General features: G+C 45.7%; 1 protein-coding gene across 4 annotated transcripts; it reads right to left on the bottom strand.

The window, feature by feature from the left end:
• Positions 1-373: 373 nt before the first annotated feature.
• Positions 374-27,750, bottom strand: TTC16 (tetratricopeptide repeat domain 16). 4 transcript variants are annotated; one of them, XM_083423073.1, is made up of 14 exons: positions 27,688-27,750; positions 25,896-25,985; positions 25,305-25,489; positions 24,214-24,304; positions 22,618-22,761; positions 19,469-19,569; positions 13,165-13,294; positions 10,645-10,859; positions 8,620-8,867; positions 7,415-7,556; positions 6,357-6,522; positions 5,134-5,276; positions 3,181-3,334; positions 374-1,446 (listed from the first exon to the last, which is right to left on the bottom strand). In XM_083423073.1, exons 2-14 carry the CDS (start codon positions 25,947-25,949, stop codon positions 1,297-1,299), a joined length of 1,923 nt encoding a protein of 640 aa, XP_083279199.1. In that variant the 5' UTR covers positions 25,950-25,985; positions 27,688-27,750; the 3' UTR covers positions 374-1,296. The 4 variants fall into 4 exon arrangements, with proteins under 4 accessions (XP_083279199.1, XP_083279198.1, XP_083279197.1 ...); XM_083423072.1 differs by lacking the exon at positions 27,688-27,750 and adding an exon at positions 27,459-27,646; XM_083423071.1 differs by lacking the exon at positions 27,688-27,750 and having other exon boundaries at positions 25,896-26,142.
• Between the last annotated feature and the right edge of the window lie 69 nt (positions 27,751-27,819).

Raw genomic sequence — 27,819 nt, 5'->3', positions numbered from 1 at the left:
AGATACTCTACCATTCCATTTGGGGTGATTCTCTCTTGCCAAATCAAGCCCCATTACAATACAAGACATATTTTTAGTGGGTCCCCGCTCCAACTCTCTGGCAAGGCTTTTCAGAGACACCATGGGGCAGGAGGAGATGGGAAAGATTCCTTGTGCAATCCTAGATCCAAACCAGAATACATTCAGTCTCCCAATTTATTGCCACTTAGTAACTGGCAAAAAGCCTCTGCAACTTTCTCTCCGAAAGGCTTGTGGTACAGACAAGCCTTTTCTGTATATTCAGAGGAAGAGGAAAACCATTGACAGAAGCTCCTATAATGACACCTTACATATTTTTAAAATCTTATATTAAGAACTTCCTTAAAATGAGACCTTCACAATTGTTTTTTATTTCAAATTAAGAATAGACAATTTGCATCTTTTCAAGATGGGAGGTCTATGAATAGGCATAACAGTTAAGAGTGTTTACCAGTAAATCAGCCCAAACCTATATTTTTGTCTTGCTAAAGGCTCCTGTATAAATTTCCCTTTTTAAAGTTATTGTTCCTGCAATAATCTGCAGACAAGCTGTGTGGGTGTCTGGGACCCTTACATGCAGGACCTATTTTGTTCCAAAACTGGGCTTGAGCTACTCAGAAGGTATTGATTTACCTTTAGTGCACAGGGGCTACAAGACACAGTTGCAGCTGTCAAGGCTCAAACAGCCATTCTGCGTTAGTATGTTTTTTTGTAATGGCCTTGGCTACATAAAAAATAATACTGGTATGTGCTTGCAGTGAACGTGATAGCTCCTAGACTAGACTAAACATGGCAATGGCAGAATAAGTTTTGTTTTCAAGAGGGCTCGCTCAACTGATACCACACTAGACAAAAAGTGCTGCTGTGTGCAATCCATATATGCAGAACAAGGCAGGGCTAAGTGTTCACGTATTTATCTGAGGGGGGGAAAACAGATTGGCCCACAACTGCTAAGTTGCTCCTGATTCCTCCATAAGTAGGTATGTGGAGCTGTGAAATAACTACTGCTGTACCTGAGAAAAAGTGTTCATTGTAGAATTGAAGTAGCCCCATGGTAAGTTTTGCACCAGCAGCTGGCGGACGTCTTGTGGACTGGGATCCTATCAATGGAACGGAATGGAAGACACCCCACTTTGGTGATTAATACCACGCCACCATGTGCTTGCCAGAACTGGTGGCTGTAGTCTTTAAGTAAATGCATTGGAACTTCAGCCAGCCTGGTTCATGTCTACCTCTTTATGATGAGACTGCAAAGAAATGCAATGGTTGTAATATGAGCTAAAAGTGGCCAATGCCTTGGCTGAACTTGCGCCACTTGTAAGGTTCTTCTGAGTGCTCCTTTTCAGGCAGGTGAGGGCAAGGGTCCAGGCGGACAGTGGTAGGCTCCAGGGACGTGTTCTCTCGCGCTGCCTTAAGCTCTTTGTTTACCTGCCAGAGAGATGCAGCACCATTTTGCATGAAATGTCAGTGTAGATCTGGCTGCCTTCTGCAGCTTTGCAAAAAGTGCAAGAGACCACAACAGTTAAATCATAGTGTTGGAATGGACCTTGGAGTCACCCAGCAGCTGCTCTTCAGAATCCAGCTCTGTACCACAGGTTACTTCCAGCTCTGTACCATGGGTTTCGGGGGTCATGCATGTACAGAAGCACTAAATCGTGCTTTGCACATGCGCAGAAGCGCCAAATCGCAACCCACACATGCACAGACGCGCCGCTGTGGCTTGCGAACGTGCATCCCGCACGGATCACGTTCGCAACCCGAGCATCCACTGTTTAAATATCTACTCCCAGTGCTCACCAAACTCACTCAGTTTTTAGCTGAATTCTGCTTCCTTGCCATTTCCTTCTTTGTTCTAACCCTCTAGAGCAATAGGGGGTGAGCCTGCTCCAGCTTCCACTTGACAGCTTTCTGATACAGTGGTGCCCCGCAAGACGAATGCCTCGCAAGACGGAAAACCCGCTAGACGAAAGGGTTTTCCATTTTGGAGGTGCTTCGTAGGACAAATTTCTCTATGGGCTTCGCAAGACGAAAATGTCTTGCGATTCCTGGGTTTTTCCCCCCGCTCCCCACCCCCTTTTTCTAAGGCACTAAGCTGCTAATAGCCTTTTAGCAGCTAATCCGCTAATCCCTTAAGCCTTTAATAGCCGCTAAACCGCTAATAGCGCTAATCCGCTAATGGGCTTGCTTCGCAAGACGAAAAAACCGCTAGACGAAGAGACTCACGGAACAGATTCTTTTCATCTTGCGAGGCACCACTGTATTTGAGGACCACTGTTTCATTTCCTCTGTAACTTCTCTTTTTCCAGGCTAAATGGAGAAGCTTCTCCACTATCGCCACTTGCCTGTCCACCAGACCAAGCAGAAAAGCCTGGAAGGATTATATTAATAATAGGCAAGTGCCTCAGTTGTACTGTGCTGCCTGTCCAGGCCTTTTATTTATTAAATTTCTATGTCATACTTCAAGGATCATAGCCAGCCCTGGTCTTTTGAAGGCTGCATTCAGCTTGGCAAGTATGTGTCCCGTTCTGGGCACTACAGTTTAAGGATGTTGTCAAGCTGGAACGTCTGCCGAGAAGGACAACCAAGGTGATCAGTGGTCTGGAAACCAAAGCCTTATGAGGAGCAGTTGAAGGAGCTGGGTATGTTTAGCCCAGAAAAGAGGAGACTAAGAAGTGATATGATAGCCATTCTTAAATATCTAAAGGACTGTCACATGGAGGATGGAGCAGGCTTGTTTTCTCCAATTGCAGAGGGTAGGACCCAAACCTATGGATTCAAGTCACAAGAAAGGATATTCCAACTAAATATGAAGAGCTTTCTGAAAGTCAGAGTTAATTCAACAGTGGAGCAGACTCCCACAAATCTAGACCGCCAACCAAGTCAGAGTAAAAATCTACATCTCCGTAATGTGAACCAAATGAATTATCTCAGCTGCACCAGAAAAGGTTCTTCCCACTGCCCTAGTAGGTACTGATTGCTGAGACACAGGAACACAGGGAGCAAAGCTACCTTACACTAAGTCAAACCACTGATACACCTAACTCAGTATTGCTTATGCTGACTGACTATGACTCTCCAAGGGTCTCAGACAGAGCTGTCTCCCAGCCCTAACTGGAGATGCTGGTGGTTGAACCTGCATTGCTGCTGAGCTACAGCCCTCACCATGCTAGACTTCTTCAGGCAGGTAGCCATCTTCTCATCCAGACTTTTCTCTTCAGCAGCTGTTTCCTGCTTCCTCTTTTCCTCCTCTGGTGCTTCTAGCTCATCATTTTGAATGTAGAAATCTTTGGGAGAACTACTTCCTTCTAACTCTGAACTGTGGGAGGGTGGAAAAGGGCAGATAGCAAAACATAAGCTTTGTGGAGGAGGACATGCCAAAGGCAATAGCAAGGAAATGCAAAAATATTAGCACTGGAGATTTCAGGCCTACAGGCTACATGCTACCCCATGCAGGCTGCACTTTGCAGACACCAGCACTTACGACCTTTGAGAGCTAAAGGTTGTCTCCCAGTTGTTTAAAACATCAGATCCTCAAGGATATAATCTTTCTTGAACATCCATTGCTTTTCTGTCCTGTGCTTCATTCATGCATCTTTGGTACCATTATGCCATTCCCCTCTCCTGGTGAGAGGGGCATAGACTAGACTAGAGGCCTTCTGGAAATCATAATCATAATATCATTACTATGCTTTCAAGTGTTTGAATCACTTCACAAGCATATAGGTGCAATCTTTAAAAACACCCTCTAGGGCAGGTGTAACCAGTGAAGCCCTTTGAATGTTGTTGGACTCCCATCATCCCTGACAACTGACCCATACTGGCAAGAGTTCATGGGACTTGTAGTCCAACAACATTTGGCTGGGTAGAGCTTCTCTATCCTTGTAAAAACGCTTATGGTGGTTGCCCCAAGGTAGATGAATTTTGGAATAAAATGTTGTGGAGATATCTTTGATAACTGCTCCATCTTTCCACCTAGCACCTTTGGTCAGTGGGTCCCAAAATGTTTTGGGCCACTGCCTCCTTGGTTCCATAAACTTATCTCTAGTGTCCCCTATCCCATAAATAACATTATCCAGAAGATTAGAACACAATAGGATTCAAAACAGTAACAATTAATTGCACATTTATTTGAATAAATGCATGATTACTTGAATAAATCCAATTAAAACTATATAGTTTAATTAATTCAACATAATTTATTCACTTGATTCAGTGATGCCAGCTTTTCAAGGTCTGATAGTCATTTATACCTCCAGCACTCCTTGCCACCCCCTTACCTTTTAGAGCCCCCACCCCCAGTAATTCCCACCCACCCAAGGGGAGACACCTCCCACTTTGGGAACCACGGCTGTAGATGGAAACAGAATGGACTAGAAAAGTAAAAAAAACCTCTCATCTCCTAGCAGCAGCCATGGGCTCCATTGCCAAATACTGGAAGATAACAATTTCAATTGCTGGCACATTAGGGCAAACTGCCCTTCTTGAAAATATATCTCATAAACCAAAAGAAATTAAGGACAGAACTTGAATGACAGATTTTTTTTACTATTGCACAAATACTGGGTGGCACTCAGTTGCGCAATGTCACCAATATATGTAAACAACTGGCTTGTCTGAGACTTTTTAGAACCTTTATTCCCAATAATGGATCTTACAGGTTGAGACTACTTTCATTTTTACACATCTTCGTTATTTGTAAAGGGAATCTTTGTATGAGTCAAAACTTTATTATCCCTCTAGAGCTGTGCTGCATCTTTGTACATTTGTCCTTCCAGGCTGTGACGCTCCACGGTTTGCATTTTTTATTATTTGTTTTATTTCTTTCCGTTATTGTTTGCACTTCTTAACAAAATGAATAAAATGTGGGGGGGGTTTTAAGGGCACCAGGTTGGCTACCCCCACTGTAAGGTTTCATGCCCCTCCCATATTGGCAGATGGAGGGACTAAGGACAAGGGGACTGCACACAACGTGATCATACGGCAATCAGGAAAGAATCCTTTTTGTAGCAACAATGGCTCCTTTTGAGGTGGTCACTTGCACAGGGTGAAAATCACCCCAAGACACCAGTGGAGGAGCCTGGTTTTATGGCACCATGTTTGTGCTCACTGCAGTACCTTTTCTGGTTGGCTGAGGCCTCGAATATTGGGCAAGCTTTTAGCCTCCGGTCCAGAAGAGCTTTAGCAAACTCTCCAATTTTACTGTCAAGGGCAGACTGTATGGGCTCTCCTGGAAACAAAGTATTGGCCAGACTGTGGACCTGAAAAAGAAAAAAAGGGGGAAAGAAGAGAAGTGATTTCAACTGAATGGATTTTTTTTTAATTTTTTTTTACTCTTATCCCTGGTGGCTATACAGTGCTTACAGCGTTCAATGCATTTCACATAGACTCATAGGACTGGGGAGTTGGAAGGGACCCCAAGGATCATCTAGTCCAACCTCCTGCAATGCAGGGATCTCAACTAAAGCATCCCTGAGAGACGGCCATCCAACCTCTATTTAAAAGCCTTCACTGAAGGAGAGCCTATTCAACTGTTGAACAGCTCTTGCCATAAGAAAATTGTTCCTAATGTTTAGTCGGAATCTCTTTTCATGTAATTTGAATCCATTGGTTCAGGTCCTATCCTCCGGAGCAGGAGAAAACAAACTTTCTCCCTCTTCCATGTGACAGCTCTTGAGATATTTGAAGATGGCTATCCTATCTCGTCTCGGTCTCCTCTTCGCCAGGCTAAACTGGCCCAAATCCCTCAACTGTTCCTCATGGTGAGGCTTAGTTTCCAGACCCTTGATCATCCTAGTTGCTCTCCTCTGAGTATTTATTTATTTAATTTACAGTGGCACCTCTGGTTAAGGACTTAATTCATTCTGGAAGTCCGTTCTTAACCTGAAACTGTTCTTAACCTGAGGTACCTCCTGCTGCTGCTGCGTTATTTTTGTTCTCATCCTGAAAGGGTGGGGTATAAATAGAATTATTATTATTATTATTATTATTATTATTATTATTATTATTATTATTGAATGCTGTGCTCAGGTAGAGGAAAGATTCCCTTCCCTATAGGCATATGGATGCAGCAAGCATTCTGAAATGATAGAAGACTGCTCAGGAACCCCAGGTACGTTTCATGGAGTTCCGTGATTAAAATAAAAAGCAACAGCAATCAATTTTCCTTGCCTCCCCCTTGCTTTACACCTTCCTGCTCACCTGCCCGTCTGTTTCCCCCTTCCCCTAATTTCCAGAGGCCTGTCCGAGGGCAGTGTCAGGTTGCCCCTGATTACAGGACTGGGTGAGGGGAGGCTTTGCATTAAGGCCTAATGAAGATGGCGCTGTTATGCAGCAGGTACCTCCTCCCTTGTGGGGTCCAGCAGGAAGGCTGTAATAAGGTCCTCCTTGGCTCCCATTGTCTCCTGCAGAAACAGGCGGGTCTTGGCTCGGTGCATGTAATACCTCAGCCCACGTGGGTTATTCTCAATAGCCTGGGAGAAGTATGCTTCGGCCTGTGGGTATCGCCTGAAAGCAGGGAGAAAACACCTGTTGGCATATTGGCTTACTTTATTATAATTATTAAAGGCCTGGTTATAGAGGAACATTTTTGCCTGGTGCCTAAATATATGTGAAGATGTCAGGTGAGCCTCCCTGGGGAGAGCATTCCACAAATGGGAAGCTACTGCAGAAAAGGTGTGTTCTTGTGTTGCCACCCTTCGGATCTCTTGTTGAGGGGGGCCCACGAAGAAGGGCCTCAGATCTCAGGGTCCAGGTCAGTTAATATGGGGAGAGTTCGTCCTTGAGGTACAGTGGTACCTCTGGTTGCGAATGGGATCCATTCCAGAGGCCCGTTTGCAACATGAAAAGCCCGCAACCTGGAGCGCCGTATCTGCACAGGTGCACGGTGCGATTTGGTGGTTGTGCGAAAGCGAGATTTAGCGTTTCTGCACATGCAAGAGCGGCGAAACCCGGAAGTAACCCTTTCCAGTACAGTCATAATGTAAAGGTAAAGGGACCCCTGACCATTAGGTTCAGTTGTGACCGACTCTAGGGTTGCGGCGCTCATCTCACTTTATTGGCCGAGGGAGCCAGTGTTCTGGGTCATGTGGCCAACATGACTAAGCCGCTTCTGGCGAACCACAGCAGCGCACGGAAACTTCCTGCTGGAGTGGTACCTATTTATCTACTTGCACCCCAGGAGCTTTCTGGTAAATGTGCCGTTTGCAGGGGCACCGCAAGATGACCTAAAGGATTCAGGGCACAGGCCCATGATAGAGATTTGCATAGCATATGCATGTGCTATATATTAGATGTGGTCTGAGCAACCAGTGCTGTGCTTTTCAGGGAAGAAGATCCTGGGTCCACCACCAAAGACCCTGGGTTGCCCCCCTACTGCATCCCGCCAACCTCAGCATACCTCTCCCTGAACTCCTGCAGCCCCATCTCATCGTACAACCAAGCTGCGCGTTTCTGGAGACTGGGGTCGAAAGGCTGTAAATCCAGGGCTTGCTGATAATCCGCCATTGCAAAATTCAGCTCACCCAGTTTAAGGAAACAGTCTGAAGGAGAACAGCCAAGAATTCACCGGCAGCAAGCACGGGTTGTTTTCTTCTGTTATTTTAATTATTGGTTCATAAGGCGCTTTCAGCATACAGACACATACGCTGAGCTGTGGGGCTCAGTGGCAGAGCACCTGCTTTGCATGCAGAAAGCCACAGGTTCAATCCCCCGCAGAGATGGTAAAGCCTGGACAACTGCTGCAAGTTTCTGCCTTGAAGCAAAGAAAAAGAGGACAGCTCCCTGCCCCAAAGACCTTACAGTCCACAAATTCAATCCAGAGGAGATGAGCCTCTTGTTCAAATGGGGCTCTATAGGGAAGGGGGGGGCAGAATATTATAGAGGCGTACGGGTGGTGTAGAGCTTATTCAGTCAGAAGTAGAGCCGCTGATGAATGCCAGCTGCTTGGCAGGAGTGGGGGCATTTTTCATGCCCTGCTTGAGGGCTTTCTAGAGGCACCCTGCTAGCCACTTCGATGAGATGGACCTTTGGCCTGATGCAGCAGGATGATTCTCTCCAGATTCTTAGCTACTAAGCATGAGGAGAACTCAGAGATGTGCCTACTGTCCTTATTTTATTTTATTTTATTATTTTATTTAATAACCAATTAAATTCTGTTTCATAGTAATCCAAACTGTGCTCCAAGGACTACATAATCCTTCAAGCTGCATACACATATTGTGCCAATGAAGCCTATCTGCACGATTTATTTTGCTTCTGCTATCCCTGGAGTTGGAAGGCTCACTCCCTGGCTGCTGGGAATCTTATTTAGCTGAGGGCCTTGTCTGGCATCTGGCCTAACTCACAGAGTTTTTGTATTGAAATGGGATGGAAGGGTGGAAAAGCATAGGTGCTTCCTTAAGCTCTTTGAAGGGTGATATAAAATGAATAGTAATAAAAAAAAACCATTTCACACAATTCCAATGAAGTCTTTGCAGCCCTAACTTGCTCCATCAAAATTAAAAGCTGAGCTACTCAGTGAGATCTAGCACCCACAAAAACATCACATTTTTGTGCTCCCACCTACATCTACACAGAACTAGAAAATATACACGAGTCCCTCACCTCCTCTGTTGACATAGAGCCCTTTCTCATTTTTCTCCCCCGTGATGGCTTTATTAAGGAGGAGCACTGCCTCTTCGTAGAAGCCTTTGTCATAGCAATGTACCGCAAAGTCGTTATAGGTGAGGAGCACCTGCTTCTGGGCCTCCACGCAAACCTTGCTGCCATCCTCCTCTCGGCTGAGCTCCACGGCTCTGAGGTAATCGCCAATGGCTGCATCAAAGTCTCTCAGCCTTCTCAAGATGTTTCCCCTGCAGAAGGGATCACAATAATATAACTCCTTGGGAGAAGGGGCTGTGGATCAGAGGCAGACCACCTGCTTTGCATGCAGAAGGCCCCAGGTTCGATCCCCGGCGTCTCCAAGTAGGATTCGGAAAGACTTGCTTTCTGAAAGCATGGAGAGCCTCTGCCAGTCAGTGAAGACAGTGCTGAGCTTTGTGAATCAAAGGTCTGTCTTGGTATACAGTCATATCTCATGTTACGTCCGCTTCATGTTACGTTCTTTCAGGTTACGTCCCACAGCAACCCGGAAGTACTGTAAAGGGTTACTTCCGGGTTTCGCCACTTGCGCATGCGCATGCGCAGAAGCGCAAAATGACGTCACGCGCATGCGCAGAAGTGGCAAATCGCAACCCGCGCGTGCACAGACGTGCCGCTGTGGGTTGTGTTCTTTTCATGTTGTGAACGGGCCTCCGGAACGGATCCCATTCGCAACCAGAGGTACCACTGTATAAGGCAAGTAAAAGGTGACATGGCAGAAGATTATGCATGGCATGGGGAAGGTGGATAGAGAAAAGTTTTTATCCCTCTCTCATAACATCAGAACTCATGGGCACCCAGATAAGCTGAATGTTGGAAGACTTGGAACAGAGAAAATATGCAGCACATAACTGTGGAACTCACTCCCACAGGAGGCAGTGATTAAACAAATTCATGGAGGATTAAACAAATTCATGAAGCAGTGGGCTGACAGCCAGATGGCTCTGCTCTGCCTTCACAGTTAGAGGGAGCCATATTTCTGAACCCGTTGCTGGAAACCACAGGAGGGGGGAGAATGCACTTGTGCCCAGGTCCTGCTTGCAGGTTTCCCACAGGCATCTGGTTGAGAACAAGGGCTGGACTAGCTGGGTCATTTGCCTAATCCTGCCAGGCTGTTCTTATGGCAGCTTCTTATGTTCCCAAGAATAGGGAGGGAAGGAAGGGTGCTGGTGGCTAGCAATGAGCTGGGAGCAGGAAACAGCACTGGGCAGAAGGACCACGGAAGCTGCATTATTCCAGGTGAATAACTCGGTACCACTTACTGGCAGCAGCAATCCAGGGTTTCAGGCAGGTATTTTCCACTTCTGAAAAATCTACAGGGAGGTTAGGTATACCCGAAGGAGTGTCTCCACCCTCATCGTTCTGCCCAGACGCTGAGGTCCAGCGCTAAGGGCCTTCTGACAGTTCCCTCACTGTGAGAAGCAAAGCTACAGGGAACCAGGCAGGGAGCCTTCTTGGTGGTGGCACCCGCCCTGTGGAACGCCCTCCCATCAGATGTCAAAGTGATAAACAACTACCTGACATTTAGAAAACATCTGAAGGCAGCCCTGTTCAGGGAAGTTTTTAATATGTGACATTTTAATGTATTTTTAATCTTTGTTGGAAGCCGCCCAGAGTGGCTGGGGAAACCCAGCCAGATGGGCGGGGCACAAATAATAAATTAGTAGTAGTAGTATCAAGCCTTGTGTGAGCTATTCCACCATATGGATCACTTGTGAGCCTACATTAAGCCACCAGGAAATGGCTATGGTTTGTCAGCAACACAAATAAAACATAGACTGTTGAGGCTTTTGGGGAATGGGGTGGGGCATGACACAGAACAGGGGTGCACAAAATTATGCATGGTGCTGAGAAAATGGCGGAAGAAAGGCTTCTTCTTGCACCATGGTTGGCTGCCTCCAATAATTTCAAGCCACAAAATAGAAGAGGCTTCTGGCAGGAAAACCCTGAGAGGTCCAGGCCTTCAAACCGTGCTGAGATGGTGGTTACCTGAAGAGGCAGTAGTCTGCCTGCACGGGGTTGTGTTCAATGGCCCTGTTGATTTTCAGCAGGGCTGCCTTCAGGTTTCCCTTCACGGCCTTGCTCACAGCTTGCTCCTTGAACTTCTGAGCCTCTTTCCTCAAGCGCTCCAGCATCAGCAGAGCTTCGCTGTGCTCTGGGTCCAACTCAAGGGCATCTTGGAGGTTGTGGAAACAGAAGGTGACCTATGGAGAAGGCAGAATGCTATCTGGAACCTGGGCTCATCCAATAAAGAGGGTTTCTTCTTCAAACTCCATGTGGGGGCAGGTCATAGAATTGTAGTGTTGGAAGGTACCTCAAAGGTCATCTAGCCCAAAGCCCTGCAATGCAGGAACCTTAACTGACAAGATGGACACCCAACCTCTGCTTTAAAATCTCCAAAGGAGGAGAGTCCCCCCACTTCCGAGAGAGTCCGTTTCACCACAGATTTAAAGCATAGCTAACAGACATCATTTCTCCCAAAGAAACCTGGGAACTGTAGTTTCCTCCCCTCATAGAGCAACAATCCCCTGTACCCTCAACAAACCACAGTTCCCAGGATTCCTTGAGGGAAGTCATGTGCTTTAAATGTGTGTGGGATGTGCTTCAAATCTATGGTGCAGATCTACACCATAGCCACAGGAGGTGGTGATACCCACCAACTTAGAAGTTTCTAAATAAATTTATAAAACATGACCAGTTTATGGAAGACAAGCCTATCAGCAGCGACTAGCCACAAAATGGCACCTCCAAGATCATGGAGCCTCTAAATACCAGCTGTTGGCAGCGGGGTAGGGGTGGTGGTGGGGAACAACAGCAGGAGAGGGACTGTTGCATTCGTGTCCTGCTTAGCTGCAGTGGGAAACAGAAACCTGGACAAGGCAGGCCTCTGGGCTGATCCAGCTGGCTCTTCTTATGTTCTTCCCTGTTACTTACAGAGCCATAGAGAAGCAAGCAGAAATGGCACAGAAACTTAAAAAGTGGCATTAGACCTGGTCAGTAATTGTCCTTGCAGCCCAGGGGTGGGGAACCTCAGGAACCTCTCTTCCTCTGGCCCTCAGAACTCCCCCAATGCCTCTACACTCTTTGCTTGGCTGTAAAGTGTCCCTGTACTCTAATAAGTCTTTGCCTGGGTGGAGGATACAGAGTAATGGAGGGTGGGGCAGGGGTGAGTATGTGTAGTGAATGGGTATTTACAGCTCTACAGTCATATCTCGTGTTGCGTTTGCTTCATAATACGTTTTTTCAGGTTGTGTCCCGTGGCAACCCGGAAGTACCGGAAAGGGTTACTTCCAGGTTTCGCCACTTGCGCATGCGCAGACGCACAAAATGACATCATGCGCATGCGCAGACGCGGCAAATTGCGACCCGCAGATGCACAGACGCAGGTTGCATTCCTTGCAGGTTGCGAACGGGCCTCCGGAACGGACCCCGTTCACAACCAGAGGTACCACTGTATTCAATTTTGCCACCCACCAGTATTGCATGGACCTTGAAAGGCTCCCCACAAAAGAATGTGGCCCTCAGGCTTGAAGGGATACCCCAACCCTTCTATCACCCATTATCATCTAATCCAGGGGTTCCCAAAGTGGACTGTGGACAACTAGTGGCCCGTGAGCTTCATCCAGGTAGGCAGTGGAAGAGCGTGGCCAGGTGTGCATGCAAAGAACAGCGGGTGCACCAGCTGCTCAGGGCAATAGGTTGACAGAATATTTGAAAGGAGCAGAGTCAATACATGGGAGCAAAGCAAGCAGAGAAAGGGGAAGAAGAAGTGGGAATCGTTTGTTCACGCTGATTTTAACTGCATTTTTCTTGCTTCTTTTATTTCCTATTATATTAACATTCAAATTCTGTTTTTTAAAAACATGCTTGCATGTAAAATGCACAGTGCATTTTAATTGCTAAACGGCCTAGGACCCTTGTACCTACGGGACCTACCTACAGGACCACCTCTCCTGGTATGCCCCACGGAGAGCCTCAAGGTCCATAAATAGCAACACCCTAGTGGTCCCGGGCCCTAAGGAAGTCAGATTAGCCTCAACCAGAGCCAGGGCCTTTTCAACACTGGCTCCGGCCTGGTGGAACGCTCTGCCTCATGAGACCAGGGTCCTGCGGGATCTGATTTCTTTCCACAGGACCTGTAAGACAGAGTTGTTCCGCCTGGCCTTTGGCTTGGAGCCAATTTGATTCCCTCCCTCTCTTTCTTTTTTCCTTTCTCCTCCTGTGAATTTTAATGTTTTGATGTTTTACTGTTGTATTTTAATCTTATTTTTAAAGTTGTATTTCAATCAACTTGTTTTTATTATTGGTTGTTAGCCGCCCTGAGCCCGGTCTTGGCTGGGGGGGGGCGGAGTATAAATAAAAGTTATTATTATTATTATTAAACATAAGGCAGAAAAATAGTTAAGTGGTCTTCCAAGACCCGGGGAGTCGGGGTGGGAGCTCTTCCATCACCTGCTCCTCCACCTGGTCATTGCTTGCAAATGAAAACCAACCTGGCCAGCTCTTTACCTTTCCAAAGCACTGATAGAGTCGAGCCCTCAGAACAAAGAGATCTGGATTCGTTCTCTCCTGAGCAACTTCTTCATTGACCATCTGAAGGCAATCGTTGTATTTTTTCAGGGCAGCGAGGCAGGCAATGCTAGCGAAACAGAAAGGAACAGCAAAGCCATGAATCTCAACCTGTGTGCTCACAGGGTTCTGCAAAGGTCACCTGGCCTGCTGAGGAAGAATGGAAGGAGGAGGCAGGTGGGGGGGGGGACACAGACCCTGAAGGCATGGACCTCATTAGAGGAACCACACCTATAAATTGGAGCTTTCTGTAGGAAAATGGTTGCTTATGCATATTGGCATGGAAAGAAGTTTCTTACTGGACAAAGCAAGATGCTGCTTGGGGCATGGACAACGCGTGAACAGTTCATGCCAATGTAGCGATTGGTCCATGTAACATGATCTGAGGGGGCGTGATGTACTGTACATTCTTTATCTGCTAGCTGATACATTGTAAGAGAAGACTTTTGCAGAGACTTCAATAAAGGCGGGCAGCAGCTTTGGAGGCTGTGTGTGAGAGAGCCCTTAAAAATCCAGCTTGGTGTGTGAGATTCTTTTCAAGCTAACTTGGTGAAAAACTGCCTCATCCCAAAAAGACGAGCAGGCCTCGTCATTTGGCGCCCCGTGTGACTGACTTCGGACTTCACGTTGCTTCTCAGCGCTCACCTCGCCCCGTGCAAGGGCTCCAGACGCGTCCTTCATCCGTTCTTCGGATCCCAGGTGAGAGCTCCCTTACGTTTTCTGCTACCATGGGGCAGTCCCTTTCACCACCACAAAAGAATTTTTTTGATGAACTTAAGTTTCTTCTTGCCAGCAACAATCTTGTTGTGAATGATGCTGATCTCAAAGCCTTAATTGAAGCTCTTGACACCCATTTTCCCTGCTATCCCCAAGATGGTACGTGGGATTTGAAGGAATGGGAGAAAATAGGACATTTTTTTCAAAATCACCCAGAGATTGATGTCAGAATTTTACATGCTTGGTGCCAAGTTCACAAGGCTATGTCCTTTCTAAATCCTGCAAATATTCTCCTTGCGGTAAAGCCTCCTGTACCTTCTGTGTTTTTGTGTCCCTGCCTGCCAACAGCACAAATTCTGGACCTGCCGGCTTCTGTCTCTTCGAAAGCTCCAGATCCTCCCGTACCTACAGCTTCCCCACCCGCACTCCCTCTGCATTCCTGGCCTCTCGGTGCCACGTCCGCCCCCTCGTCCACCCCTCTCCAAGCAGCTCTTCGAGCGGCTGCACCGCTAATTGCCTTTGATTCTGCTATGCCTAATCTTTTCCCTGTGCTTGCTCTAGCCGCCCCCGATGGAGGGCCTCACAGACATGAACAATTTGACTTGCAATTTATAAAAGAGTTATCTTCCTCTGTTGCCGCTGCTGTTGGTGTTGTGCCATCTCCTCCAGCCCCTGCCATGCTTACACAGGCTGAGGTACTCGATGGACTGCCGGGAGGAGGAAATTTCCTTACCATTGCTCAGCAATTGGCCCTGGATCCTCAGTATTGGGAAGCCACCGTTGCCGCAACTCAGGATGCTTTGGCTTCAGTCCCAGATGACAAAAACAAGGGAGGGGGTCATTGGGGCACTCTTAAAAGGCAAGTTCAGGATGTGGCAGCCCAAGAAGTGATTGTACGTCAGCTTGCATTTGACAATGCCAATGAAGACTGTAAACAAGCGCTACGCCCTTTGATGACAACTCCTAATATAGTCATTGCAGATATGCTCAAGGCCTGCCAATCTGTAACCTCTATTGGGTTTCAAAATTTTGCTAAGGACAAAACCTGAGAAAAGCTTGCAGTGGTTTTTCTTCTGCCATGGGGGGGGGGGCAGAGGCACCTGTGTGATTCAGTTCACAAAAGACAGGCCGCACCGAAAACATTTTACAAAAAGGTTTTACCCTTTTTTCCTCTCCCCCTTCACAGTACATAGAAATGTTGCCTTTTCGTTCTTTGGCTCTGTTCCCGGAAATATGTTGCAAATCAATGTACCCAGACAAGGTTGCCTTGAATCCGAGAAACGAAAGCCTCTTTGTTCTCGGCTCTGGATTTTTTACAGCGATTTTTTTTATGGCTTGGCTCGTGTGTATTTTTTGTCTTAGAGGAAAATGCATTTTTTAAAAAATGTTTTGTTGTTATGGGAAAAACCCCATACTTTGAAGACTGACAACGGCTCTGTATATATTTTTCAGGCTTTTTCTGACTTTTGCTCTTTGTGGGATATTAAGTTGCTTTACAGAACTAGCAATCATTGAGCATGCCCATTTGACTTTTAAGACCCTTCTTAATAAGCAATTGGGAGGTCGTTTGGCTCCTGTCCCTGAAATACCTAACATTGTGCATCAAGTGTTATTCACCTTAAATCATCTGTTGTATCCTCACAACAGGAATTTTATACCTGCTGAGCTTCACTTCAGGAGGGAAGAAGTGTTGCAGCACCCTTTAGTGTCTTACAGGTTGCTTCCAGACCCGGAGTGGAAAGGTCCAACTTCCCTGATTTCCTGGGGTCGTGGATTTGCTGCCATTGACGTGGAAGGAGAGACAAGATGGGTTCCAGCCAGGTGTGTTCGGCCTTGGCGTTCCTCTGTTGCGCTTCCATCCTCGCCCAAGGAGACGCCCGAGAAGACACCAGCGTCTTGAAACCATACTTCACGCTGTCTGCCGATGGAGATCTGCCATCTGACCTCAATCCACATTGCAGCTGGAGACATCGCCACGTTCCTTCCAACGTGCCTTCCACAGCTGTTCCTGTGTTTCCTGGCATGCTGAAGGGCCATCTCCGTCCTTATCGCATTGGCCCTCCTACTCCCTGGGAAGCCACTTTGATTACCAAGTACCAGTACAGTTTTGTCGCATCTTGCCTGGGGAATGAGCCTGGCTTTGAAGGATGTCCTCGCCACACTGGCCTTGCCTGGGTTTTATTCCCCAATTACGACTACCCCATTTGTGTTGCTACCTACAACTGGGGTTGGAATTTTGATTCAGTACAAGGAACCGTGAATGTAGCCTATTTACAGCAAATGGGCTCTTGTGTTTGCAAAAATGGTTGTGTTGCCTCTTCTGGATTGTGGTTTTTACATGCCAATAATCGAGCCACGAAATATCACGCAGGTTGCTCTGAAGCAGCTATTGGGGTGATCTACCATTCTCATCCTTATTGCCCCCCCGAACTATTAGTTTGGCATCGACCTCACAACTTGAAACACCTGAAAAACTTTGTAAGACAACGCCGTGATGCTCCCTTACAAAAAGCAAGAAAACCTGAGATATATCATCAGATTTGGAGTAATAATACCTATGTTAAAGACATAAATCAGTTTGCATCTATGCTTAATCTTTCTGATTGTTGGGTGTGTATGCATATTCCTCCTTATTCAAAGCGGTCTGGCATATTATTGCATGGTATTCCACTAAATGCTTCATATAAGATTAGTAATAATATGAATGATGGTCGTTTAAGTTTACCTCCTGTGTTTTTGTCGCTTGTAGAAACAGCGTCTCATTGCTTTCATTTTAATCATAATACAAAGAAATTTTTAGGTCATTATCCTTCTTGTAATTGGACTTATGAGTATGTTAATGGATCCTTTTGTTTTCTTAACGTTACCACTATGAGTGGTAGGCCACAAGTTTTAGTTAATAATGTCACAACCTATATGACTTATGATCAACAAGCTGCGTGTAGAAATTTTTATGTTTGGTTGGATTGGATGAGGAAGAGTAGCAGAACTACATGTTTGCTTCAATCTGATTTATGGTTATTTTGTGGCACAAAAGCCTACAAAGAAATCCCCTCTGCTTTTTCTGGAACCTGTACTTTAGGGGTGGTTATACCTCTGATATATAAACTGGACAAGCTTCCAGCAATCCGTCTGCGCAATAAGAAGGAAGCACAATCTCCCATCACTCAGTATGTTGAAACAAGCATTGCTAGGTCTCTTCTGCCCTCTTTAGGTGTAGCTATGAATTACCGTGATTTGCATAAGTTGGCAAATTGGACAGCTGCTTTGTTCAATTCTACTATTTTGGCTTTAAAGACAATTAACGCAGAAATGTCACAAATAAGAGATGTTGCTCTTCAAAATCGTTATGTTTTAGATATTATTCTCGCCTCTAAAGGCGGAGTTTGTGCTTTGATTTATTCTCATTTTTGTATGTATATATCTGATCAATCAATCAATATTTCTGCAATAATTGATCATTTGGAACAAATGATAGCTCATAATCCTTTGAATCCACCTGAGGGTTTTGACCCATGGGAATGGCTTTTCTCTTGGTTACCTAATGGTGAATGGTTAAGAAAAATTTTGTTGATTATAATTGCATTAATTGTTGGATTTATAATTCTCTGTTGTTGCATTCAATGCTTACCTTCCTTGCTTGCTCAATGCAGTGCCTGGTGGAATAAACCACGTCCAGCCTCTGGGCTGACTAGAAGGATTTATGTGGCACAATATAAACGCTTAGCAAATTCCGTGTATGATGCTGATTAAAGTTGTTTTCATTTACGCTTAAATATATAAAGAAAAGAGGGCATGTAGGAAAATGGTTGCTTATGCATATTGGCATGGAAAGAAGTTTCTTACTGGACAAAGCAAGATGCTGCTTGGGGCATGGACAACGCGTGAACAGTTCATGCCAATGTAGCGATTGGTCCATGTAACATGATCTGAGGGGGCGTGATGTACTGTACATTCTTTATCTGCTAGCTGATACATTGTAAGAGAAGACTTTTGCAGAGACTTCAATAAAGGCGGGCAGCAGCTTTGGAGGCTGTGTGTGAGAGAGCCCTTAAAAATCCAGCTTGGTGTGTGAGATTCTTTTCAAGCTAACTTGGTGAAAAACTGCCTCATCCCAAAAAGACGAGCAGGCCTCGTCAGCTTTCCTTCTAAAGCATGTGGCATGTTTGAATAATTGGGGTGAGGGAAGAGATCCAGATCAGAACAGCAATGGTGGGAGGTAATGTTTTTTTTTTTAAAAATCCCCTCCACTACCCCTTACAGGAGCCCCACCCAGATCACTGGGACCATCTCAGTTGTTTACTATTTTTCTTTTTTAAAGCACAGTTGCCTCTTGGTTAGATTACTGCAACACTTGCTTTATATGTGGGGATGTCCCTGGAGATGGTTCGGAAACTTCAGCTGGTACAGAATTCAGTGGCCAGGTTACTCCCCAGCGCAAGATGTTTTAAGCATATAATGCCAATCCTGGCTCGATGGCTCTGACTGCAGTGGCATTTGTGGAACACTTTCATCTCTTTAGGCACCAGGCAAAAACGTTTCTCTTCAACCTGGCTAATTAAGCAATATAAGGCCTTTTAAACTGTGGAGGGAGAGTATTGCTTTGTTTGTTGTTATGCTATTTATTTATTTGTTTGTTTTGTTTTTATACTGTAAACAGCCCTGTGCTCTTGGGTGAAGGGCAGTATAGAAATTTAATAAATAATTAATAATTTCACGAATAGCGCTGTGTCTAGATGGGGCCCTGAAAAGTAGGCCTCAGTTACTACTGTAACAAAAATGCTCCCTTGCCCCTGGCGTGGCAACAGGTCCCCTTGAGGTGATAAAAATGTGGCTCTCAAGAGGGATCTCTTGCACTCTAATTTACTGTTTCCTCTCTGGAGGAAGAAAGACTTTGAAAGTGGATTTGTTTTTTGTTTGCAATAAACAGGGATAGCTAACATAGCACTCTCCTAGGTTGAGGGGAGTTGGGAGTCCACAACATCTAGAAGACACCAGGTTGGCTCAACCTGTAATGATCTGTTAAAATTCCAGACTAATAGAATACTTTTTTAAAAAATAAAAGCCTTCATTGTTCAATCATCCTAAATTTAGTGCACACTTGCCTTTGCCTATCTGGTGCCCTCCAGGGACTGATGGGACTTATAGTCCAAAACATCTGGAGGGCACCATGTTGGCAAAGGCTAGTAGTATACAGTGTGCAGTGCCAGATGAGACTGAGACCCACCATCGTTCTTGAAACTCTTCTGCTTCTAAATGTGTACAGTGGTACCTCGGCTTACAGATGCTTCAGGTTACATACACTTCAGGTTACAGACTCCACTAACCTTGGGTTAAGAACTTTGCTTCAGGATGAGAACAGAAATCGTGCTCCAGCAACGCGGCAGCAGCAGGAGACCCCATTAGCTAAAGCAGTGCTTCAGGTTAAGAACAGTTTCAGGTTAAGTACAGACCTCCAGAACGAATTAAGTACTTAACCCGAGGTACCACTGTATATTATTTTTTTCTGTTGCAAACCCAGTGTTACCTCCTCATGCGATAAATCTTATTCTGAGGCTGAAGTTCCGAGGCACGAGTGAAGGATTCGAGAGCATCCAGGTAGGCGCACTGCTCGTACAGACACTGGCCCTGAAAATAATAATAATAATAATAATAATAATAATAATAATAATAATAATAAATTTTATTTATACCCCGCCCTCCCCAGCCTGGGCTCAGGGTGGCTAACAACCAATAATAAAAACAAGTTGATTGAAATACAACTCAAAAACAAGATTAAAATAGAACATTAAAACAATTAAAACATTAAAATGCAGTCTCATCACAGGAGAAAGGGAAAAAACAAAGGGGGGGGGGGATTGATTCTAAGCCAAAGGCCAGGTGGAACAACTCTGTCTTACAGGGCCTGCGGAAAGAAATCAGATCCTGCAAAAAAACCTAGAACCATCATAAAATTGTGGAATAAGTAGCCAACACAGCCCAGGACATTCAGCTCCTGGAAGCAGGGTGGCATATTTTTCAAGGTAGGCCTCTTGCCCCCAAGTGCGGGTACATCGTACACATGTTAATCTGGCACTTGAGGCAAAAAAACAAATAAGTTCCCTGATGTCTGACCCCATCCTTGACAGTAACAATACATTAATAATAAATTAAATAACAAAACAACCCGCTGCCCTTTCAATTCAGGCAGAATCAGCTGCCTGAGGAGGCTGCCTCGCGCCACCTAATGGTAGGGTGAAAGGAATAGGAATCGTGCCATAGTCCATTAACTTTTCATAGAAGCACACAATCTTAGAGTTGGAAGGGACCACAAAGGTCATGTAGTCCAACTCCCTGCAATGCGTGACTCTTTTGCCCAACATGGGAAGCAAAGCCATGGCCCTGAGATTAAGAGTCTCATCTCTGCTTAAACCTATACCCTCCCTTGGTTCCACCTACTAGGTGCCCAAAGCTGTTAATGAAAACAATAAATAAACACAACCTAACAAATAACACAATGTGGCGAGGGGTAGTGGTTAGAGCACTGGGCTATGATGGGAAGAATCAGGTTCAAATCCCCACTCGGCCCTGAAGCAGGCTGGGTAATCTTGGGCCATCTATCTACCGAATCTACCTCACAAGGTTGTTTTGAGGAGATTTTTGGCTTTTCATAGACTTTTACTATGAAATTAACAGGAATTGTGAGATAAGAGTCAGCACAGTCAAAAGAAAGTTGCTTCTTCACACAGCACACACTTAAAACCGTGAACTTCACAGCCATGAGATGTGGTGGCAGCCACCAACTTGTTGTTTGTTGTTTAGTCGTTTAGTCGTGTCCGCCTCTTCGTGACCCATGGACCAGAGCACGCCAGGCACTTCTGTCTTCCACTGCCTCCCGCAGTTTGGTCAAACTCATGCTGGTAGCTTCGAGAACACTGTCCAACCATCTCGTCCTCTGTCATCCCCTTCTCCTTGTGCCCTCCATCTTTCCCAGCATCAGGGTCTTTTCCAGAGAGTCTTCTCTTCTCATGTGGTGGCCAAAGTCTTGGAGCCTCAGCTTCAGGATTTGTCCTTCCAGCGAGCACTCAGGGCTGATTTCCTTAAGAATGGATAGGTTTGATCTTCTTGCAGTCCATGGGACTCTCAAGAGTCTCCTCCAGCACCAGAATTCAAAAGAATCAATTCTTCAGCGACCAGCCTTCTTTATGGTCCAGCCCTCACTTCCATACATCACTACTGGGAAAACCAGAGCTTTAACTATACGGACCTTTGTCAGCAAGGTAAAGCCACCAACTTAGATGGCTTTAAAACAGAAATGGGCAGGTTCATGGAGGAGAATAAAGCTTTTCAATGCTACTAATCACAATGGCTATAAGCTACCTCCAGAATCAGAATTCACTGCAGGCTTCTGAATATCAAATACTAGGGAACAAGAGCAGGCGAGGCCTACAAAATATCCTACTTTTTGGTTTCCCAAGCACATCATTTCCATGGAAAACAGGCAGCTGTACTAGACAGCCTTTTACTCAGGTGTTGTTGTTGTTGTTGTTTAGTCGTTTCCAACTCTTTGTGACCCCATGTACCTGAGCACGCCAGACACTTCTGTCTTCCACTGCCTCCCGCAGTTTAGTCAAACTCATGCTGGTAGCTTCAAGAACGTATAGAAGGGTTCTATTAATGCTTTCAAAAGATCCTGAGTACCCACTCTTGCTTTGCAGATTTAAAATAGATTAGTAGAATGTGTCTCTCTTTATGTATATAGCTGTCTCTCTCTTTATGTATAAAGCTGGTCAGGGAAGACTGATGTCAGGCTATCCCTACTGTGGCCTATGCCAACCTAGCTGTTTGAAAGCATATCAGTGTGAGTAGATAAATAGGTATCACTGTGGCAGGAAGGTTAACAGTGTTTCCGCATGCTCTGGCACTCATCACGGTCCTCCATGCGCCAAAAGCGGTTTAGTCATGTTGGCCACATGACCCAGAAAAGCTGGCTTCCTTGCCAAAAAGTGAAAATCTGGACACAAAAATCTACACTTCCGACATGGGTTGCCATATGCCCGGGCGCTGTTACAGAAGACAGAATCCTGGGTATGTCTGGGAAATTCCGGGTGTATGACAAGCCTAAATTAGAGGTTACCTTACTGTGGTGTATGTAGCTTCAGCACTGAACCTGAGTTCCAGCATGGAAGAAAGGCAGGGTGCAAATATCAGATAATAAGTAGTATTACACAATATTACAGTCCCCAGAAATAAATATTACTGCCCCCAGAAATGAAAAGCATGGTATCAAAAACTCTGTGGATTCTCTATCGATTATATTCATATCCAGAATCAAACACAGGATACACACACACACACACACACACACACACACACAATTTAAACCTCATAATGACCCGGCAAGGAAGGTGTAAATGATGAACACCAGCCAGCACAAAGTCACCCAGTTAGCTTTATGTCTGAAGCCAGGACTTGAAATCACATTTCCCTAGTTCACTGGGCAACTCTGGCTCTGCTTTTGCATGTGAAACAGAGTCATCTAACAGGCCCTTTGTCAAACCACAATTATGTGATTCTCTCAGTGGGTGGGGGAAACCAATACTGTGATGCTGGTATACATTTGTAGGAGGGGAGGCAGAGATGTGGCAGGGAAGCACTGAGCAAGCTGTGGAGGGATGCTGATCTTTATCTGTTTACCTGGACGTGAAAAATGAAAGCAAAGCGGCATCCGATGTCCTCCTGATGTGATGACACTATACAGGCCTTCTGGAGGTGTAATGCAGCAGACTGGAAGTCGCAGAGCTGGAGAAGAGCTTCTGCCTTCTTCTCATACAGTTCTACCTGCAGAAAAGGACTGTCTTGGCGTCAAAATGCCCCTACCCTTCCAAATACAACACACAAACCAAGGGTAGCCACATCTGTCCTGCTTTTCCCAACTCCTTCCCGATGCCGGACTGGAAGGAAGACAAGGCTCAGCCTCTTACCTGGCAGGCACTTCTCCCTCCCAGAAAGGGAATGTTACCTAGGAGCTCTTGCCTTAGAGACTTCTCGGGAGCAACCTCTCTTTTCAGCAACTGGGAGTAGGGCTGCATGCCAATTTGGTCCGGGCAAGGCCAAATTTAGGGCAGTGCAGGGGGTTCCCCATGCACAGGGTGCCAGGCTGAGGGGGTGCAAAATTGAAAAGATCCATAATTGAGAAGCTCTATTTGGGGGTGCCAAATTTTGGCTCTGCTCACAGCACAATATTACGAAAGATTACAAAAGTCCGCTCCTGGTCTGGGCAACCTGGGACAGATTCAGTTTGGGTTTTGCAGCAAGGGTGGAGAGCTTCAGGCCACGTCCACCTAGCCCAGAATTATCTACTGTGGATGGCTTCCTTGGCACATGAGGGGGTAGCCTTATCAAGGAGAAGAAGGCTAACCAATGGCTACTAGCTACAATGGATGCATATTAGAGGCAGAAGACCTCCAAATGTCAGCTGCTGGAACTCACAAGTGAAGAGACTGCTGTTGTGATCATGTTCTGCTCATGGACTTCTAAGATAGGGTTACCAGGCGTCTCCGGATTTGCAAATCTGTCCCCGGACAAATTCTGTCCCCGGAATGTCCCCAGATTTGCAGATCTATCCCCAGACAAATTCTGTCCCCAGAACGTCCCCAGATTTGCAAATCTGTCCCCGGGAAACATGGCAGCGGCAGCCTCAGCAGACCGGAGCCAGCCTGGTAGCGCAGTTGGCTCTGGCTGGCTTCAGGAGCTGCTCACTGCTGTGGTGCAGGAAAAATGGCGGGCACCACGGCAGCAAGCAGCTTCTGAAGCCAGACAGAGCCAACTGCACTACCAGGCTGGCCCCTCCTGGGCAACGACCGTCCACCCGTGACTCCCAAGCCTCCCCTGATCTGTCAAAACGAAGGGGGAAGGAGATCGCGGAAGGCTCTGGAGTCACGGGCGGGCGGACGGCCATTGCCCAGTTTTTCAAAAACTCTGCGCATTTATGTTTCACAGGGTGCGAAAGAAGAGCTTTGCACCTTTATACAATAGGCATGTGTTCTTGGGCCCAGGGTCTTTTGCCTCACCATCCCCATTATTGAGTCCCTGTTGCTACTCAGCTTCAAAAAAAAAAAAAAAAGGGTCCTCGGATTCATTGAAAAAAATATGGTAACCATATTCTAAGAGGAACCCCATTCAATGCTGTGGGGAGGAGGATACGGGATCAGATGGACCTCTGGTCTGATCCAACATGGCTCTTATGTTCAGTCTTGTGAGCCTGAACAATTCTCAACTCTACCTTGTTACCTTGTTAGGATCCAGGTTAAGGGCTTTGGTATAGCAGGTGATAGCATTTTCCCACTCCCTCTGAGAGAAGTATTCTTCGCCTTTATTGCAACTGTAGATGCAAAAAAGAGAGAAAGCCACAGTTGTTAGCACCAGCAACACAGCAGCAGCAGCACACCACCCACTTCTTGACTAGAAGCCATCTTAAAGAGCTTGAAAAAAACTATACTCTGCTTCAGCCATAAAACTATTCAGTAATTTCTGTGACTCAGTCTATATCAGAGGTGAGGAACATATAGCCCTCTAGATCAGGGGTTGTCAACCTGGTCCCTACTGCCCACTAGTTGGCGTTTCAGGATTCTAGGTGGGCGGTAGGGGGTTCTACTGCACAAGCTGAATCCTTCCATCAAGCACTGGTGGGCGGTAAAGAAATTTTACATCAAGAAAGTTGCATTAGTGGGTGGTAGGTATAAAAAGGTTGACTAACCCTGCTCTAGAAGTTGCTGGAATATAACTCTCATCATCTCTGGCCAATGGCCATGTTGGCTGTGGCTGATGGGATGCAGAGTCCAACGACATGGTTCCAGCTCCTACTGTAGCCCTCTGAGTATTTTTGGACTATGAACTCCCATCTTCCCAGCCTTCTGGATGTGCTAGCTAAAGTTGACGGGGGTCCAGCATCATATAGAGGGCACCAGGTTGGGGACAGCTGAATCAGACTGTCCAGTTAGCACTGGGAAGGCTGAGTGACCTGGGACTAGTCACCACCTTTCTGTCTAGTCTACTTCAAAGGGATTTTGCAAGGCAAAAGCAGAGGAATAGTGAAAGGAAACCATGCAAGCTACCTTGAACAACCTGGAAGAAAAATGTAATTAATTAAATAAAATCACACCAATCCATAGTCAACATAAACCATGGTTTAGAAACAGACTGCAAACAATTGTTTCTGATTCTAGTTTGCCTGCTGACTGCAAACTATAATTTGGTGTTGTGCCCAAACTGAACCACGTATAAAGGAGGGGCTTCTATCTGCTTGGGTAAAACTTGGGAGTAATTTAGTTTAAACGTGAGAACACCACGTGCTATTACGGAGAATGGGCGACAGCACTCACTGCTCATCTATTTTGTTCTGCAGGATCCCTTCAAAAGTCCCCACTTTGTTGGGGTTCTTAACATGTTGCAAGGTCTTAGCAGCCCCAAAAATGCGACTGATCTTTCTCTGCCGGGCTTCCTCAAGCTTCTCTTCAGTGACTGCAGTAGGGAAGAACTCCAAATAGACTGTTGACATCTTCACTTCCTGTAGGAGAAAGAACAACCACAAAATGAATGAAGCAACCTGGGAGGCTTCATACACCAAGGCATACCCATCTAGTGCAGTAATGTCTACACTGACTGGCAGCAGCTCTCCAGGGATCTGGATAAGGGTCACTCCCAGCCATTTGAGTAGCCAGGGGGGCAATCAAGTAAACAAACAAAAATACTTAAGTAACTGACCAATTGCATCACAGATAACTCGGTTCTGCCCCACCCTAACATAAATCCTGGCTATGTCCATGCTCCCAACCTCACCTGGAGATGCCAAAGATTGAATCTGGGACCTTTCTACATGACTGCAGGATGGACCACCATTCCTTTGGGTCTCTCATCTACTCCAGTGCCTCCCCAGCTGCCCTCTGCTAGGTTGCTGTTTGCTTCTGTCTCACCTTCACCTCCTGTGCCTCTTTCTCGTTCTCCTCCTCTTCCTCACCCCACTCCATCGTGCCTGCCTCCTGGATCTCCAAGTCCTCCGGTTGCTAAGCAAACACAAAAGCAAACAACCCTTTAGGTGCTGCTGTTCCTAGAACTGCCACTAGGGGGGGAGCCAGATAAGAATCCGAGCATCCTCACGTCTTTCTAGGTGATCTGAGGTTGTGTGAATATGCTTTGCTACAAATGCACAAAGACCGTTGACCCGCTTTCCTTCCTTCTTTCTTTCTTTCTTTCTTTCTTTCTTTCTTTCTTTCCTCTTTCTCTCTGTCACACCCACCCACACCCACACGTTAGAAAGTGCCTGATCTCCCATGCATTAGGTCTTGTGTGTGTCCTGACTCAATTTGCAGTATGAGACGGTGGTAATTATAATCATTTGTTTTGTTTGCTAATTTTTGGGCTGGGGGGGGGGAATCTGCCCAGGCTTTTCGTAACAACAAAAAACGGTTTTCCAGTTGTCCTGTGCTTTCTAGGCGTGGGCCCAAGTGGTTTTGCGTTGCCCCTGGAAAACCTGCATTTGACCATTGAATTGGACCAAACAGCAATCTGTGGAAGACCCAATTGCTGTAAAATGCAGGTTTTCCTGGGGAAAGCGCTGGGACTAAAAACAAAACCACTTGGATGTGGAGTTTTAAAGCATGGGTCTGTGCCTAGAAGCACGGCACAAAAGAAAGTCTGAATGAGCCCTCAGGTTTGTCTCTCTAGCATTTTCAGACAGGGGGCTTAGTAACTGTTGATAGTCTTATCGTTTCATGGATTTGTCCAGGCCCCTTTAAAAGGTTTGATTTTTAGCCATCACATCTTGCCTCGGTAAGTTCCACAGTGCCTTGGCTGTACGGCGCAGCTTGATTTTTTCCGGGGGTACTCAAGAATACGCAGTGGCACCCATTTTTCTATTTAAAAAAGCACTGTTTATCATTAACATTTACATGCCACAAATCCTACGTAATTTAAAAAGGTGGTTAGATTTGCCACGCAACTTTTTGTTGCTTTTAATTATCTTGCAATCAACAGAGACAAGGTCTCATCTTCCACCAGCACTTCCTGGCTGCATCTCTCAGTTTTGCACCTGGAAACTGCTTTGCCCCTCCAGGTGTTATTGGGCCCTAAAAGCATCACATCCACGCCATACATTGAAAGCTGCTAGCCCAAAAGTGGAAAAGCAGCAAGATACCAACTAAAGAAGAATGGCAAGACAAATGTATGGACCACGCTGAAACGGCCAAATTAATTGAGAGATTAAAGAGAAAGATAATAGATACTTCAAACAGGAGTGGGAACCAATTACCATGTATTTACAGAAATAAAAGGGGGGGGGAGGCGAAAAAATAATGTATTTGATTCCTTGGATTGATAATTGTTGATATTGTTTAATAATTTTTTTTAAAAAAGAAATAAGCTCATTAGCTGGATTTGACTAAACACTTACAATTACCAAACAGAATAAAGAAAGGATCTAATTTAGAGAATACAATATTAAGATATAACCAAAAAGCAGGGGAAATTATTATGCAAACCAGAAGAGGAAATTGAGGGAAGTCGTAGCGGGGAGGGGGCTATTTGGGTTTGTGTTTATATTTGAGATGATGCTATTGTGATGAAGATAAAAATGTAAAAATCAATAAAAACTATTTTTTTAAAAAGCAGTCTCATTCCACTTTTAACAGTCGTGGCGTCCCACAAAGGATCCTGGGAAGCGCGGTCTGTTAAGGCTACTGACCTTGCAGACATACAGCTTCTAACAACATTTAAAAAAACTTCAGTTCCAAAGATTCTGCATGTCTGTTAAAAGCGGTGGCATAAAGGTCACTTGTGGGAGTTTTCGCCCACAAGAAAGATGGTGTAGCGCTCTTCAAAGCCCACCTAGTGACGTATTCA

The sequence above is a fragment of the Podarcis tiliguerta genome (genome assembly GCF_965153285.1).
Source record: "Podarcis tiliguerta genome assembly, chromosome: Z".
Taxonomy (NCBI): domain Eukaryota; kingdom Metazoa; phylum Chordata; class Lepidosauria; order Squamata; family Lacertidae; genus Podarcis; species Podarcis tiliguerta.
This window is presented reverse-complemented; position numbering and strand designations above follow the sequence as displayed.